Source organism: Passer montanus, unplaced genomic scaffold (assembly GCF_014805655.1).
Source record: "Passer montanus isolate IOZ18808 unplaced genomic scaffold, ASM1480565v1 scaffold50, whole genome shotgun sequence".
NCBI lineage: Eukaryota > Metazoa > Chordata > Aves > Passeriformes > Passeridae > Passer > Passer montanus.
Window position 1 is genome coordinate 2,084,764 of NW_024369930.1, and position 19,126 is coordinate 2,103,889.

Consider the following 19,126-nt stretch of genomic DNA (forward strand, 5'->3'; position numbering starts at 1 on the left):
AAATGATCAATGAAACAAAACTGAAAGTTGGAGTTCAGTCAAGCCCCCAGATTTCCATGGAGGTTCAGCTGTGAGTCAGTAGCACCTATTGAGCCATTGATGTCTATCAGTAAACACAGATGAAACTCAAAACCTACAAGGGATTTTATAGATTTAAAGCTACAGTCTACTATAGATGGCACCATAGATTCTGATGTGACAGATTGTCCAAAAAGAAGAGACTTTTATCGTGTTTTCAAGTGGATGTGATAAATGCTTCAAAACACTAATTCATAAAACACTTTATGATCCTTCAGGATGATAACCACTGTGCACATCAGCATGAAGCAGATATGCAGCTGATATAAATCAATGCTGTGCTATTAAAACAACTGCAATATATCTGAATTTCATCAGCTCCTGATTTGACTTCATGTGTATTTTATGCCTTAATTGCCAATGGCCAAGAAATGCAATAGCTGAGTAGCTACAATCATGTTTCTAGGAAACAACTTCATTGAAGCTAATTTTGTTAGAAGCACCAAAACAATTCTCCTGAGGACCCTCTTGAAAATGCTGTACCTATATAGACAACCAACCTCTGATATGGATCATCATGTTATGTATTCCAGAGAACTGCATAAGAATAACAATGTAAATAAAAATTTAGGCTGGATTTTATTATACACATTATTTTTCCTGCTGTTTTTAAGCTCCTGAGTTAACTTGTTTTTGTTTGCTTTGTCATGTTTCCTTTCTCTCTGCTCTCCAGACTTTAGAGATTGCTTTATCACAACTGCAATATCTAAATAAATAGCTTGCATTTCTTCATGGTACTTTTAACTCTGACTTTTCCAAGAGAAGTCATTGATGTTTTTAATGTGTTTGAGCCTTCTGTTCCACACAGACAATGGAACAAGGTGTAAAATTGTTCCAGCAGATAAGGGCCTACTGGCACCCTAGCATATGTCTGGTCTAGATAAGGCTGGAGGAGGAATGAGGAGATAATGTGTAGTAAATTAACACAGGAGGAAGGTATGTTCTGCCTCCATTCACAGCCTAATAGTTTTAAAAGGCTTAATTTTGTTTGATCATTGCTAAAATGTGGTACATTGGCACATTTCAAAGTCTTTCATACCTAATGTCTCATTTGCATGCTTTCTTCTCATGCATTTGCTATTATTGGACCTTGACTAAAAAAAAGATCAACCTCGTACTTCCTTGCCTTAATTCACCATTGTGGTTTTATTCTGGTTTGGGGGATTTTTTATATTATTAGAAAGTGATGAAAAACATATTTTGACAAGTCTGTGCATTGGCTCCTGAATCTGAAACACAACACTTAATCTCTATTTTGAAATTTAAATGTATCTCCAATTTCAGCCTACTCAAAGATAGGGGTTGTGGCCCTGCATTCTGCAGTTTAAGCCCATTTCAATTTTTGCCATTTTACCTCTGTATAGTTTCAACTTCAAAGCACACAATATCTGAAGGTGTTAAAATGAGCATGGGTTTACAGAAATAGTGAGTATCAGCTACCATCTTGAAGGTACTTTAAGGCTCTTAGAAATGAAAATCAATAGCACTTTTTAAATATCTTTCTTAAAGTTCGGTCACTTAGAAGCCTATTAAAAATTCATATACCTCTATTTATAACTGTGACAAAAGTCAGATTGCTGCTGACACTCATACAGTTTCGGATGCCAGTTCACGCAAACGTGTGATTACTGAAAATCTGTACATTCTAATTGCTTCTTTACTTTCCTTGCTCATATAACTAGAAAGACAAATGGTTTCATACTTTCAAACATTAGCCCAGAGGAAATATTTGCTTGAGCTAACACAAGAACAATGTTTGCACAGAGCTTCTAGGTCACGTGCCAGCATTGTCCTGCAAGTGTTGAAGTTGTTGCTACTGCATAGGACCTGCAACCTGTATCATGATTAAATATAATCAGTCCTTGCATTTGCTGCTGGAATACTATTTACTTTCATGACAGAAAACATCCTTGGAAAATTAATTTTCACTTTTGTGTAAAATCAGGACCATCAACACCAGCAAAACCCTGCTGGGCCTTGAGCTGTTCATTTTTTTTCTGCTCTTTTTTTTCTTCCTTTCCTTTAACTTTGAACTTATGTATGGGGTTATCAGCAATTGTTTGTAAAGGCAAGCCTAATAATTGCTTGGATGCTGAAATGGTTCCAGGAAATTTAGACTGTTTATACTCTAATGTCTATAATGGACCTGGTCAGCAAAGCAGTGAAAAGATGGTAAGATTTCATCATCTTCCCTGTGTCCCGAGAGCAACAGCAACAGATTGGCAACAGCCTGATCTTTATTCTCTCCATAAGGGACAAAAAAACTGAATTGTAATTGCAGAGCTCAGGTTATAGTCAGCATATTCCAGCAAAGTAAATTACAGTCTTTCTGCCGTGTTGCTACTGTGACACAATGAAGTATACAAGGAGATAGGGTTTCATAGTGTTTGAGACACTTTGAGCTACAGAAGTTCAGAACAAATATATCTAAAGGGACAGAAAGTGCTTCATGGCAGAAATAAGGAAAAAAGAGTGATGAATTTTGAAAAAGCATTTGCAGTAATGCTTGCCAGGTCACCAATGACAGAATTTATTAGTAGCAGGCTCTTGGTTACTGATCATATATAATATGAACAAATATAAATATATATCTATACATATAATGAATATGCATCACTGAAACAGGTTATGGTGTCTGGAAGGATATGAAATGACAAGTGAAATATCCTTTTGAAAGTCACAGACTTAGTTAATTGCCAAAAAGCAAAAAAGGCCATTCAATATTTTTCCTCCAAAAATGGATTTCTCACAAAAATAACTCTGCAGTTATTAAGCACTTGAAGTCTTTGCTAGCATAGAATGGAATGGAATGGAACAGAATGGAATGGAACAGAATGAAATGGAACAAAATTAAATACAAAATACAGTATTTCAGTCAGAACGTACCTACAAAAACCTTACAGTCTAGCTACTGACCAATTCAAAGTTTAGCATTAAAAATTTTATTGTATATTTGGTTTGTGTGGGGTAGGGTTTTGGGGTGTTTTTTAAGCTTAGCATGCTCCATCCTAAAGCTGTAGTTAAGATTAGACGGGAGAGTAGGATCACAGCCTTGGGAGATCAGTAAAAACTGTTTTAATTAATTACCAGTCTTCTTGCTTTGAAGTGTCCTAAAAAGGATTGGATTTCTAGGTGCAAAATTCCCTTTGAAGAGATGTTCTCCTGAACATATTTTTCATGTAAATCAATACTCATAATTCAGAAAGGTGCCTTCTCTTTTTCAAATCACAGTGATTTGCTTTTTGATGGTTTACTGGTCCTGTGTCTTCCAAAGAAAACAGAAGTTCATTAATCTGGAAATCTAAATGAGGAAGATTAATGTATGGTTATCTCAAAATAGCCTGAGAGATGTAAAATAAGACTCAAAATTAAAAAATTAAAGCAACAACAAAAACAAGGGAAAAGAAATCTGAGAAAGCATTATGATGGTTATTTTTATCTATCTGCATTCAAGGTTATAAACTGGGCTATGTAATTTTAAACAGAAGTAGTAAGCTCGATATTTTCAATAGATAAAATATAAATAGGCTTGAAATCCCATCTTTACATGAAAAAATACAGCAAGACCCAAGCAATATTTCTTTGTCAACCAGAACAGAGCATTTAGAGTTCATTGCGTGAAAAGTAGCACATTCTGGCTACCAGGAATGAAGGCTTTGTAATTAACCTTAATTTAAATTTAAATTGTACTTTAAATATTTTTCTAGTAGTGTTTTTGCAACACACACACACACACACACACACACACACACAATCACACATTCAACAACTCCCATGATTGTCCCTTAGCAAGCATGCCTCTACTTTATCCATAAGGTTAGTCATACATTTGACTCTAAAACCTGCAAACATAAAACTACAAGCCCTTTCAAAGTGTCTAGGAATAAAGAGAAAATCATCATATATTAGCATGGAAAGTACTTTCTTTTATTAGCAGTAATATGGACAAAACCCTCCAAAAGCTAAACAAATATACCAGCCAAGATTTTGAGTTCCTTAGTGTAGGTAACCATGTGAATGCCTCTGAAATCAAATGTACACTCATTCATATGACAAACTACTTCTCTGCCATTCCGTCACAAATAAGCTATGAGAGGTAGAAATGCCAATACTGTGCATCATGATGAAATCCTGACTCCAAGGAGTTCCTGCCCTCTGTGATGAAAAGCAGCCAATCCTACAGGTATATTTAAAATTCCAAGTGTCGACTATGTGAGTTAAAATACTGTGTCCTTGTTGTGTGTGTTGTATACAAAGAATAGTTGTTTCTTAGATTTGCTGAACTCAATGGTTCCCAGTTGTGAGCTTTAGATCTATGAACATATTAATGACTTTTTCCATACTGCTTGATCAGAAGTTCTCTGTGCAGAGCAGCCCACATGAATTTGTAAGTTGTCAGGAAGGACTTATGTTTAAATGTTTTTAAAGGTGAATGAATTCAATTTATGCAATGAGGTACTGATTTTTTAAAAACTGTATTGTCTAATGTTTTAAAGGACATCATTCTTAGAATGGTGGTTTTTCTTTCCTTATCAAATTAGGAAAAATATACTTTACCTACCAGTGCAAAATTTCCAATTTGCACTGAAATAAGGTCATTAACTTAAAATATTAATGCAGTTTGTTCCAATTAAATGAAAAAATCACTCTCCCAAAAAAATCACATTTGGAAAATATCTAATTATGAGGAAATCTGAGTCAAAAAGTACATAGATTTAGCTAAACTCAGATAGAAAAACTAGTGGAAACTTTTTTTCATCAGAAATGCAGTGTGGTAATCCTTGTACTGAAAGAAACTCAGGGCTGACTTATGAAACACTAATACCATTATGAAAAGGAAAAGCCTTTATCTAAAAATATAAAGCTTTGCAAAGAGGGGGTGTGTTGACCTTTCTACAGCTGGTTAGTCTAATCACTGAGCAGGTTTGGCTTATGAAATTAATAAATTGAAAAATAATTTTTAGCCATTACAATAAAAGTGAATAAATCAGCATTTTAATTCTCAGACCAAAGTGTAAATAATCTCATATGGAATTTTCTTCAAAGAAAAAAAATTGTTTAACTAGTATAGGAAGTTTTTGGTTTGTTTTTTGGTTTGTTTTTGGTTTTGGTTTTGTTTTTTTCTTTTAAACAGAATAACATAAAAATTTGCAATGCATAAAATTATTTTATTTTATTACTCTATATTTTAAGCTTTTGTTTTCACTCTCATTATTTTGTACGTAAGTGAGGCTAGTGATCTGCTTCTCTCCAGCTGAAATAATGAGTGATGAAAATGTTTTAATCTCTATGCTTTTTTAAAAGGAAGAAAATATGTGATTTAATGATGCTTTACACAGAATTATTCTATGCTTTTCCCACCATTAATTTGCACATCCTTTTATGTGAAAGATGCCAATTAAAGGCAAATATTTAAGAAAAATCATAGCATTTGCCAAATATAGGTTCATGTAAATGTACATGCTTTGCTGTTTCAAATAGCAAGCTCAAGGATCTGTCAATGTCTCCATAATTATGTGATTCCAAAAGCTCAGATATTATAATTTCTCAGATAAATTGCATGCATGTTTTAGGCATATGATAAAGTTATCCTTTGAATCCACACTTCACGTGGATTTCTAGCAATTTAATTCAATTTATTAATACTGCAAATAAGTTGTCAGAAAAAGATAGGATTAGCTTTAATGTAATTCTTGGTAACTCAGTTGTTTGTGTTATGTCAGTCATGCAGTAGCTGCTCAAGAAGATCTTCCCAAATTTAAGTCTTTAGAAGAGCATCAGATGTGACTGCAGTTAACCCATCTTCCAGCCACAGACAAGTTATCTGGGACATTTTCAGTAACCTCTGATGACTTGTTCTATTCCTTTCTTTCCAGTGAATTATTCATTGCTTCATTTCTGTTCAAAGTTTTCTCTTTCTTTTGATCACAGGCAATGGACTGGGAATCCGAGTTGTAGGTGGGAAAGAAATTCCAGGAAGCAGTGGGGAAATTGGAGCTTACATTGCCAAGATCTTGCCTGGAGGCAATGCAGAGCAGACAGGGAAGCTTATAGAAGGTAAGATAAATGCATTATTAAAAGATGAAGCCATGGGACCATTGGGAGTTTCTTATAATTATTTATAACACACATTTTCTCTTGCGCAACGGATGCAATCTTGTGCAAGGAATGAGAGCTACACCTCCATGATGCTTAAAGCAGAAAAGGCCTGATGGAAAGTGATTTTACGGCTTCTATGGCTAAAGAGAGTTGCCACAATAGGCATTATTAGGATATGTTTTCAGTAATATGTGTCAACATGCTATCTGCATGGTCACATGTCATCAGCCTTTATCATGGACATGGGTTTTGAAGCTCTTTAACCTTTAATCTTGATCATCTAAGTATCCTTGCTTTAAATTACATTTATTTCTTATATTATTTATGTTACTTAATTTCCATTTGAAATTACTTATATTTCTTAGTTGCACAGGTAAAACAGATCCAGTTTTCTCCCAGTTACATGCACTAACTTTTTTTCTTAGTTCCCTAAAAGTCATACCTATTGTTAGTTCTCCAACTGAAGGTGACCATCCAACCTGCCTCAACAGGCAACAGAGAAAAAGAGGTATCCACAGAAAAGCAGTTATTTCATCTCACTTAGACTCTGTTTCAAGAATTGAAAGTGACTTCCTCCTTTAATTGACTTTCAGAAAACTGCATTCAACTTCACACCATCCTTTAGGCTACCAAAGCTAGGTGGAATGATAACTTCATTATCAATACCTTCCCTAGGATTACTGCAATATGATCACTCTGTCTAACAATTTATTTCTGTGATTACATGAATGCCACCTTCTTTCTATAACTTTTTATTTTTATAGTTGTTTTCTAGTTCCCTTTTACAAATCTGTATGCACCTGAAGTGTCAGTCTGTCCGTAGACAAATAAAGAGTACATTTCTTTCTAAATCACTAAACTTTTTTTTTTTCTTAAATAAATGCATGTACACAGGGAAAAATAAGAAAAGAAGATAAGTAGGAAGAATAGTTCTTCCAGGCAGAATTCAATTCACATAAGTTTTCTGAATGATAAACAAGCAAAAAAAGTCACGATTTAATCAAAAGCACTTTGCAGGCTGAAAAACATACTAAATTGATTAAAGAATGTATTTACAATGAATAGTTTAATTATTCAGTGGGTATTACAAAACACTGCCACCTGCATTCACCCTGCAGCTTTTTCCATCCTTGGTGTTTTCTTTGCCAAAATTTTAATGATATGCAACAAAAAAAAAAAACCCCAAAGGGACACAAACCCAATGTGCAATGAAATTAAACAGAAAATTAAAAAGAAATATATTTCTTTTTGGCCTATATAGTTGGTTCTGATATTAATTTTTAATGGGTAGTATCTCACTCATCAAACGATAGAATAGTGTTATTTTGTGTGCATGATGAATGATGAAAGAATTGACCTTAATTTTGTGGTTTTTGAAGCAAGTATTTGTTTTGGCTCCCTCTGTACAAATAAGTAGGTCTTTCATAACTGTGCTAGATTACGCATGCTTTGTTTCAGTACCAAGCAAGTAAAGACGAAAATGTGTTTACTCAACATTTCCTTTTCATTTTCCTTTTCCTTTCCTTTTCCTATTCATTCAAAGAGAATGAGCAGTTACAGATTGGAATGAAAATTTTCTGGAAATTGAAGTTTAAAACAGTTCTTTACTCACCATATTTGGTTCATTTCAGCAGTGATCAAGAACATCTTGAATTTACAATAACTACAGGAGAAATCTGACATGGAAATTTCCTTTTTAATCTGTTCACATAATATATTTTGAAGGTTTATTCCTATTTTATAGGAAGATTAATATGACAGTAAAACATTTATTCCTTTGTTTCATTCTCCCATCATATGTTCAGTCATGTTTCTGATCCGACCTTTATAAAAGTGTCCTAGACTTAGATAAATTGGCATAAATCAACTCCATCAAAATCCCTATATTTCATCTGTAGAATTTGCCCATACAAAGTCTCAGAATATGTTTCAGTATTGATATGTTAAATGTTGTCTCAGAGAGAAAAAATGCTTCCTGCAGAATACACTTTGACTACGACATACAAGAAACATCTCCTCTCACTGTCATTTACCTTTAGGTCTTGCCTTTATATCTAGTTTACTTTTTATGTTATTAGATGGCTATCAGAGATCAACAAAGATTTTCTACTTCACTTTGAGTTGTGGTTGGCTTAGGGAAAATATGGCTGTTGCCCATTTAACATCTACCCCTCAAAAGAGCTAAAATCCACTGAGGTCTTCAATCATTCTCATATTGATCTGTGTAAATCCAGCCAGACTGCTAATCTTACCAACATCTCTGAAAATAGAAGCTGGCCTTCTTCCCTTTTTCAAGTTATTTGCTGTCTCTCACACCACAGAGAGAAAAAACAAAGAAAATTTTGTATGTCATTATCTGTAAATGCATTACTTTTTTTTCAGTAATCATGAGTCACTTTTCCTGATTAAATGCTTTGTGACTACAAGTCAGCGTATAAACCGAGTTTTCAAGTAAACATATACTAATGTCACTACAAGTTAGCATCTTGACTCATTAGCCTTTCTAAGAACATGAATCACTCTGAGAAATCCCATCAACTTAATTAATTCCTCTAATTCTAAAAACACTGGGTCAAGTCTGAAAATCCTACCAATAGCATAAGAAACAAGGATGGATTTATTGTGGTTATGAAGGAAGACAAACTCCTACCTGCTCTCTCTATGACTGCATATAAATAAATGACACGGAGATAGCATTCCTATCCTTAGGGAATAACATAAAATTTTAGCCTATTTAAAAAGCTTTGGAGGAGTCTTAGTGCTGAAAAATTTATTTATAGTTCTGACTGGCAAATACCACTCTTCTCGGTTCTCTCACCTTGAATTGCTTTCAAATGTCAAAAATATCTCTGATTCATCATTCATTGGTGTAACAAAAACTGGAGGTGGAAGACTCATTCCACCGAGCTCATCAAGTGCAAGGACTGTGTCAATTTGATAGATGTGTCTGTGCTCCCCCTCGTGTTGACAGAAACAGTTGTTATATTACACCTGGTGAATCCACCGAGTGAGTGGCATTTCAGCCAGCATTTTTCAGAAACAGAAGAACATAGAGTAAGGAACAGAAATGAAATGTTTATGCGCATTACCTACTCTTATAAACTGGCTGGATGCCCTCAGCATTCCAGTTTTCTGATTGAACCATTTCAATAGGCTGAGTGGAAAGCCTGGGAGCTGATGAACAACAGGTGACTTTATTCCAAGTTTTCAATAATCCAGACAAGCTGTGTTGCAATCTGATGTTCAGTGAGATGAAGATATTCCCTGACTTTCCAGTCTTCTAGAAATTCTGGTAAACTAGCATAGTAAAAAACTTATGGTGAACTTGATTTGGTGAACTTGAACTTTGCTTATACCTCATCAGCACTAGTCAGACTTCTGTTAAGCTGTCCTAAGCACTTATGTGTGCATGTCTATTTTTAATATAGATGGGTCATTTAAATTGTATCTTCCCAAGCTTAAAAACAGGACTATTATATATAGCGAAGACAAAAACTCTTGTCATGAAAAATACTGAAATAGAACTTCCTGAAAGAGAAACTACCTGATAGAAATACATATACTGAAAGATAATGACACCTGTTAAAGCTGTTAAGTAGATCAGAGCAGAGATACTGCACTGGTGTTGGAGAGGTCAGTATTAGATGTGATCTTAGTTAATGGTGCCCTCCCCTCAGTCCTTTAGCCCTTTAGCACTTGTTTTGATCTATATTAATAATTACTCTTCTCAGGAGGCAGGAAACATTGTTCATTAAAACACTGTGAGGGTCCTGTCAGAGCCACCTGCCTTCAATAGTAGGTAAAAGCACATACAATGTCCTCAGCATCAAAGTCTAAATATTGAGGATAAGTACTTAAATGTACTCAGCACCTTTTAGACTTTGATTCACCTGCTAAGAAAGAGATGGTCAGCTTTTCTAAATTTGTTGCTTGCCTTTAATCGCACTGAAAGTTTCCCAGGTCACGTGGCTGGCCCACCTCAGGAAAGTATTTTAAATGACTGGGTCTCTGAGAATGCCAGAGGTATCTTTCATCTTTAGAAAACTGCAATCTCAGAACTTTAAGATGCCTTCAGGAAATGAAATTGAGGTCTCCCTATTTCCTCATATCCCTATTTATTCATGTTTCTTTTCCCCCACATATAAAGTTGTACATATTCTTATACATTCAATTGTCACCATTTTCTTCCATAAAAAGATTTTTGATACAGAGCTCACTCTCTAATGCCCTAATATGGGATCAAATAACACTAGAATAATTCCTCAGATTGAGACCTAGAGCCTTCTTTTGGATTTTCATGGGATGGCACAGCTTATGACCTCTTGGATCTACAGATCATAGCCACAGTGTCAGCAAGAATACTTTCTCACAAATCTGGACCCAGTAGAGAGAACATGTTCACTGCTTGTCACCAAGCAATTTTCCATACCAAACTGACATATGAGATAAACACTGTGTGCCAAACAACATGCTGCTCCTGGCAAAAGAGGGACACATCTTGACCAGGGGGAAGTTATTTCCACCCAAAGCAAAATATGATAGGGGAAAGGAGAAAAGAGCTATTTGGATAATCTCCATCAGAGAGCAGCGTAGCTCCCCACCTTCAGTTCAGGGAAGAAGGCAGATCCATGTACCCTGTCAGAAGCCTGCCTTTAACCAGAATGCTCTACAGCTCCCACCCATGGTGGGGACTTTGGCTTCTGACCTAGTTCACTTCAAGTATCAGGCTTCATAATGGAAGAATGTATACTGAGAGATTCTTCAAAGGCAGAGAAGAAAAAGTCAAGGTTCAGTGAGACTCTTTTCTATGTATGTTCAAGTATGGCTAGCACAGCTCTTCATTATTTCCAGAACAGGCAGTTAATCAAAAGGAAAATTATTATAAAGGCATAAGGACTTATATATGATGGTAAAGAGAGCAGCTGCATTGTTAGGTGAAAATCTACTATGAAATACCAATCAGCTGACGACCCAGAAATGAGAGTGAAATATGAGAGACTAAGAAATATAAGAGCCCTTGGTACCAATTTTGAATCTGAGGAAGGCTGTACATGGAAGCTGAAAGGCAGGCAACATGTTCATGGTGTTTAAGCAATCCCTCATGCACAAAGAAGTTGCATTAAATGGAGAAAAAGAGTATTTATACTAACTACAGTTCTTCCTCTGAGGAGAAGGTAAATAAGGCTAATGAACAAACTAGAGAGGAGATGGCCAGTGTGGGGAGATGATTAACTGTACTTTGGTTGTCTAGTATAAATAAGATTAATCTGGCCATAATCAATATTGGGTAGAGGCTATTGGAATATTAGAATTATTGTTTAATATTTAAAGATTTTCCTGAATTCTGAGCAATGACATCTTTGAATACAGGTAGTTTTCTTACTCCTCCAGTTTAAAGTGCCACCTCCGTAAGTTCCAGAATCTGTTTCATTTCAGCCATACCCTGGGAATGTGTCCCTTAATGTGTTTTCAGATCACTCCATAAGTTCCAGAATCTGTTCACTTCAGCCATACCCTGGGAATGTGTCCCTTAATGTGTTTTCAGATCATAAATTTTCAATCATAGCTTTTCAAGTTTTTAAGTCCTTGCCATATTAAAGCTTGTTATTTACTGGCATTGGAAACACATGATTTCTTTCAAGTCCTCTCAGAAGGACAGTGGGATGCAACTGGATTACTGACCAGTCCATGAAAGGACTATAAAGAAAATGTTAACAGATTTTCTACAAGTTCTTTGATAAATTTTTTGGCTACTTTGGATAACATTAAGTGCTGAAAGGCAAGGCAAGACTCTTTCAGAAGGTCTTTTGCAAAGGCAGTACAGGTGTAATGGCTGTCCATCTTATCAAAGCTGTCTCTTGTCGTATCGCAGACGTGCTTTGCATGTTGCTTGGAAAATGCAGTGTGACTGGAATGGTCATGGGCACCTAAATAGTTGGAAAACCAGAACAGAAGCAGTAAGTCACTATCCTTCTCTCTGCCCTTGTCACACTTCCCTCTTATCCCTGAGTTATAGATGAGCACAAGTGTAACTCTGGCTGATCTTTTATCGGTCACTGGCTGGTCATTTACTTGTGGGAAATGAAATAGGCACCAGGTCTTCCTGAGTTTTAAAATACTGTAGTGAACACTGCATGCTGTTTAGACAGCTAAAATTGGAAACATTGATTGGGACATCACAGTGAAAAGAGATTTTACAGTCACCATGAAGCAAAGATAGTGAAGAACCAGCATCCCTTCTTGAGTCCCTCTGATAATTACATTTCTGGCAAAAAGCAGATAGCACAATGAAGCTGGAAAATGATGAAACAAAATTAAAAGAAACACAAGAAGGGAAGAAAAAATTCTCAAAAAAAAAAAAAAAGTGGATAAAAGTCTTAAATGAACAGAAATAATCTTTCCATTCTGCACTTCCATGTTGCAGTTCGGCTTCTTTAATCTATTACTGCACTGGGAAAAAAAGTATTAACTTTACCCTGTTCTTTGAGTGTTACTCTTCGTGATCTATTTTGCTGTCCATGCTTATTCTGCTGGGTCAGAAGAGAAGAGAGCTTGCTCTCAACATATCCCCTGGGCTACAGGGTTTCTCTGTCCCAGCAGAAACTGGCTTTATCAAAGATAATGTGCACAAAATAAATCACAAAATCACTAGGTTGGAAGAGATCTTCAAGACCATCAAGTCCAACCCATGCCCCAATACCTCCACTGAGTGCCACATCCAGTCTTTTTTTAAACACATCCAGGGATGGTGACTCCACCACCTCCCTGGGCAGACCATTCCAGTACTTTATCATTCTTTCAGTAAAAAACTTTTTCCAACAGCCAACCTATCCAATCCAATAACCGACATTGCCATTGTTTGGTTGAAAATTTTGTCCTAAAGCTCTTTAGAAAGGACTTAATCTAAAAAAAAAAACCAAAACACCAAAATACTCTCCTTCAGCTGTAAATCTTAACTGATGTAATTGTACTCCTCTCCCCCATGTATTTTGTTCTGCCTTGTACTTCTTTTTCATATGTAACAATCCTCTGATTGTTATAGGATCATTCTTAAGCATGGCAATGACATTCTTAAACATGGCAATGGACATTCAATATATAAAAAATGCCTTTAAATATTTTAAAATTATTTTTTTTAAGGAAATTAAGTTAGTACAAAGGACACCCTGCCAAAGTGTATTTCTTAACATATTGGAATTAATCTAGTATCTTCTAGAATGAAAAGAAAGGAATGGCAGAAATCTTCATCACGCTGGTTTAGCTGTTCCCTACGCTGTCCCAATGACAGTGGTCTCAATTCCATTCTTAATATGGCAGGAGTTGAGCTGCTCTGAGAGTTTTGTTTGGCCTTTTGCTAAGATATGAGAAAGAAATGAGAACTATCAGATGGAACGAGAATTGTTTCAGTACTTGTGTGGCAGTTATAGAAAGAAATGAAAGTAGAAATAGTTGCAGTATAAACAATTGACTTGGAAATTTATTGAGAACTGGTGACTCTAACACTGTGCACAGATTTATTTACTAATTCTCTTTTTTGGTGGTTGAAACACACTTAGAAAACAGCACTTTCCCCTGCTTTAGAAAATATAGAACATATTGTTTAAGTCATTTTAATCTTATGGTGTCAGAATAATATAACTGGGGTTTTACAAGGATACTTGATTAGAAAACTTCTTGTGTACTTAAAACATTAGTTACAATGAGGTAAAACAGGCAATATGAGTTTGTAATGTTTCTGCTCAGAATGTAATTTCTGTATACTTAATTTTCCTGCTACAAAAATCAGCACTTAAAAGAAATGTTAGAGAGTAATTTGCGTCTAGGAAGTAGTTAAGCAGCTGTAAGGACTGAGCTTTTAGGATTTTTTTCATTTAATCTAAAGCAGAAGTAAAAACTTAGGGTGTACTTATAAATTTTGTAAAGCTATGGGAAAGAAACTTTAAAAGGAAACATACTATGACCAGTAAAAATATGGCCCCTTGCATAATGCCAGCTACTGATTTTTTCACTCCTGCATTTAGTCTTGCTATGTACCATAAAAACTACTCTAGTTTATACCTTCTTTATGATCAACAACTTTGAAAGTAACTTGAACAATTAATTATCGACGAAAATAAATTTTGCTAGAAAAGACATATTATACAAATTGCACAAGGAATTTGGATTCCTAATAACAAAGAAATAATTTTGTCCAAATATCCCTACGGGTAGGTGATTTTTTTAAGTCTTGAATAGGTAAGTCTGATTTATAGAAATAAGAAAAACAACCCGTATGCTTCAATCAGAGGGAAGAGGCAAATACAGTCACTAGATACTCCAGAGCTAATGAAGTGAATAACCATCACAAAGGTCATGAGAAAAACACTCATCAGATGGTTTAAATACAAATTGTGGAAGGTCACTGGTAAATGGCATTGCTGTCATAACTAGCTTTCAATAACAGTCCACCAAGATGGTATTAGAAACTACTACTAGCTGTTGTAAAGTACTTATGTGGAGCCATGCAGTTAGTAACTTTCAGATGCACAGCTTTTGGCAGCAGTTATTTTTCAGGACCTTGATGAGCAGTTCTTGTTAGAAAGAATATCCACTTCTTGGAAAGAACCTTCTATGCTTCCAGAGGACGCGCCTGAAGCCCTGTTCCTCTGAGCACAGCAGGTAGAGCAGCAGGCAGCGTTGTCTTCAGGCTGCCCACAAAGCTTTCTTGGCTCTTGCTGGCACCGTGCAACTTTCTGCTGTCCTCTGGGATCACACACATCACAGGTGCTTTGTGATTCTTCCTCTGACATTGGCAGATACTACACATCCAGGTGGTTCCAGTCTTTCTTTCTTACTCTTGAATACTTACTCTGCTTCTGCTATATTCTGACACTGTGAGTACTTTTAAGGCTCATTTGTTTCCAAAGAAGAGTTTTAATTCTTCTTTCACTATTCTTAAGATATTGTATAAAATCAAATGGATGTGCTTTCCTCGAAAGATGCAGGTGTATTTCCTGTTTCAGTACTCCCAATACACACCTAGTAGAGGTGACAAGAGGTCTGTGAATTTTCTGGTTTGGGCAATGCTGGGCAGAAGATGGGTCTAGTTACTGCTTCCAAGATATTCAGGGATAAAGCTACATCTTTAGTCAAACACAGGCAGTCTGTCTGGGATGGTAAGAGATAGACATTCTCTAGATCATGTTATTCCTGATAGCAAATAGCACAAGCAGAGACATAAAGCCACTCTGCCTGCCCCCTTTGCTTAGCTGCTTGCTGAGTATGATAGGGACTCAAATTTCAGCCTGGAGCATCGAAGATATGTGCCTGAATTACTCTGGTTCTTGCCTTCTTTTTTCAAGGACCAGCTTCTGTGCAGCAGATTTACAAAGAAACCAGGCAAATGTAAATCCTTCAGTGCTTAAACTGAGGCCAATTTATGTTACCAGTGGAAGTCATCAAACGCACCCTCCTGTCTCCACTCACTATGTAGGGAGCTTAGGTATTTCTTTTAGGAGAACTGTCTCACTAACAACCTAAAATTCAGACTCCACAGGCTTACCCTAGGCATGCTGGGCCACATCTCATAAAACAAAATCAGTACATTTTTGTCTGATATTTTTAAGGGACAAGATCTATTTGGACTCACATACATGGGCATTCCAGAAAAAAAAAAATCTCACTACAGTGTGAAAAAGCCTTTTGCATAACCACTGAACTGTGTTGTTTGATAGTGACTTCCCAGTGTTTTTAAGGGACAAGATCTATTTGGGCTCACATATATGGGCATTCCAGAAAAAAAAAATCTCACTACAGTGTGAAAAAGCCTTTTGCATAACCACTGAACTGTGTTGTTTGATAGTGACTTCCCAGTGAACTGGGAAGCTAAAAATACTCTAATTCCATTTCGTATTGTGCAGATTAATGTGGGCTCAAACTTGCAGACTAGCAGTTTGATGTGATTGTAAAAAAAAAATAAAAATTAGGGAAATCAAAGTGAGGGTCATCTTGAAGTACAAGTTAAATAAAGCTATGTCCTTATGGAGAATTATTCCTGCCACTGGATACAAAAAAGTGTATTAAAACATTTTGTGTTTACATGTCGCAATATTAACCTTCAATCCCATTCCCGAAATCTGGTTCTCCAGGAATATTAAACCACCCATGCCACTCTATGGAATGCAATATTGATGTAAAAAACAGCAAAAATTCAGGGCCCAAGGTGAATTGACCCCACTCACAGTTTGTGCTGCTGAAATTCAGGTGAACAAACAGCCCCTGTCAGTGACTCTCAGGGCAGGCTCTGGGCTGTTTACAAATCAGTTCTCAGCAGCAAACAGGATTACAGAGATCTCATTTTTCTGCCTGTGAAACTGGGTACTGCAGCAAGCAGAATTTCTTTAGTCACTTGTTATTTCAAAGTACTTTCTAGGTAGGTGTGTACAAATTCTTCCAAGACCATAAGAATCATTATGAGGAGTTGTTAATAATTCAATGTTAAAAAAGATGAACTGATGGAAGCGGGTTTTCTCACAGTATAACATTATCTGTCTTTTAGATGGCTTGGACATCAATTTGGAATGATTTGTCACAGAGCTTCACTGCAGTGGTTTAAAGAGTGACATGGGCACATAGATAAAGCCTCTGTTTTCTCCAAGTATTGGGTAACACAGGAAAAGGAAATAGATGTAAACAAAATATTTCCTAAATTACTTAAATTAGATCAACCAATCTCTTGAGGTAGTTAAATAAAAAAGATAGTTGTGTAATCAAATATTTCAGATTTCCAAGATTTTGTAAACAACTTCTGAAGCATCAGGTATCACTGTTTTCAAAGGAGATGCTGAACTGCATTGTACTTTGATCTGACCTAATCTGATCTGACACCTTGACTTTCTTATTCAATTGAAAGGATAAAGGAATTCAAAGAACAAAACAATAATCTTCTGCAATTAGTTTTGCAATGTAGTATGTTACAACATAGAAATATGATGTAAAATAATACAGAAAAATCTTTAGATGTCAGCTTAAAGAAAGAAAACCACTATGAGCACTCTCAAAAATTGCACAGACTTTATTTCAAATTCCTTGAAGCATGTTCTATTCCAAAAACCTAACTAGATCATACATAAGGTGTGACTGAGAAAATCTTGTATGAGAATATTCAGGTTTCTTTGAGAAAAAATAAACAGGTGATTGTTCAGATTTACATTAAACAGAGAAAAATGCTGATTAAATATTATTATCCAGGGGTTTTTTTATCCAGGTTTTAATTATTATCCAGGTTTAAATCTTTATCCAGGTTTATAATTCTGATGTTTGAGGATTACCATATAAAATCAGGTAAATATGACTTCAAGTCTCTGTATGAAAAGTCTGAAAAAAAGCAACATTACCTGTACTTGTACTGTAAAAATGCAACTTAAAATTCAACTGAAATTGAATGTATTAAATTGTAAATGATCTCATTTATTAATGACTAAAGCTTGAAAACATTTCAGCAAGCAGAAATTGAGCCTTAAATCCCTATTTTTGCTCCACATTCCAACAAAAATAATAACAAAAACAAAAATAAAAAAAAACCTTTTGGAAAAAAAGAACTAGATTAAACAATCAAAAGTTTTGGGGATTCCTTTAACCCTTGGTAAAAGTAACTGATAACAGACCTGTTTGAACTGTTTCTAATTTAAAAAATAATAATTTGTTGCCTGAAATATTGCTTGAAAATTGGGAAGATGTGTTATGGGTTTTTTTCCTGTACAGAACTTAGTGTTTGAGCCAAAAGTCATTGGGGTCTATATTATTTCTCCTTAATTGTAATGGAATAATTCAGGTACAAAATAGGACACTTTGAAATCTCTGTAAATACAACAAGTGGAATTCTATTATGATCTTTGTATTTTATGGTCCATTTGAAAACTTATGAAATTTCCTTGATACATGAACACCTTAATAATTAAGGTACATGAATATGTTCTAGGCAACTTTTCAAATATTTTTTTTTAGGTACTTAAATATTATCACTTCTGGAAAAACTGAATTAGTCATTATTGGGGTGGTTGGGGGGGATCTAACTGATTAGAAAATGCACGGATTTCCGGACAGTTTCATTCAAGTCAGTAAGATGACAATAATCTTATAGTATAGCTATTTCCTCTGCATATTGGAGATCAGATTTCATTAATGACATCTGGTGGGATGAGCATTTTTAGGTCAGCATGTATTGACATTTTCCTTCACAGAATCCAACTAGAATATAAAATGTAAAATACTTGAAGGCAAAGAGATTTCAGACAGCCAACCTTGGTGTCTGGCAGACATGGGCAGGTAGCAGCTGTGTTCTCCAGGTTCTGAGCTCTGTTTAAGTCTATGGAAGGACACAGCATCTGTGCAGGGTTCACACACATTTGAAACCTGTAGAATATTTCCAAGTCATTATATATATATGGTGTACCTGATCCTGACTGTTTTTATGTGGAAATGCAGTGGTTCAGTACCTGCCAAGGGAACAAGAAACTCCAGTTCTGAGCCTTCCGCAACAGAGATGATGTTGAGTTGCTCAGATACTTCTGCTTGTAAGGAGAGCTCTGTCTGAAATGTGGCTTACTATTGAATTTCATTAAAAAAAAGTGGTTGGGACCATTCTCTTTTTACTTGGATCTTGCTTTCTGATTTTCAACTAGTCCATCTTCCAAATTGTAAGGCCTAAGTTATTATTTAGTGTTGTAATTCAGGTACTTTCTGGGAACTGTACTTTTTTATCACAATATTATATAGAAGTAAAATAGAGTCACTATTTCTTGATCTCATGTACATTTTCCCCTGGCATTATTAGACATGTTTCTGTTATTCCCCAAACCATGTAGTTATGAAAATGTGAGCTTTCTTAAGAATTATTCCCAATGACACCATGAAATGCTCTAGTCATAGCACTGTGATCCTCATTCCAACCGATTTTTCTTTTTTTTTG

The 19,126-nt window shown here is 35.5% G+C and overlaps 1 protein-coding gene across 6 annotated transcripts in view; it reads left to right on the forward strand.

The window, feature by feature from the left end:
• The window catches only part of PCLO (piccolo presynaptic cytomatrix protein), a 325,587-nt gene that overhangs the window by 203,351 nt on the left and 103,110 nt on the right, over nt 1-19,126 (forward strand). For all 6 annotated transcript variants that reach the window (XM_039723653.1, XM_039723648.1, XM_039723650.1 and 3 more), the window contains exon 10: nt 6,010-6,135. In XM_039723653.1, coding sequence (XP_039579587.1) covers nt 6,010-6,135 — 126 coding nt within the window. The remainder of the gene's footprint in view (nt 1-6,009; nt 6,136-19,126) is intronic.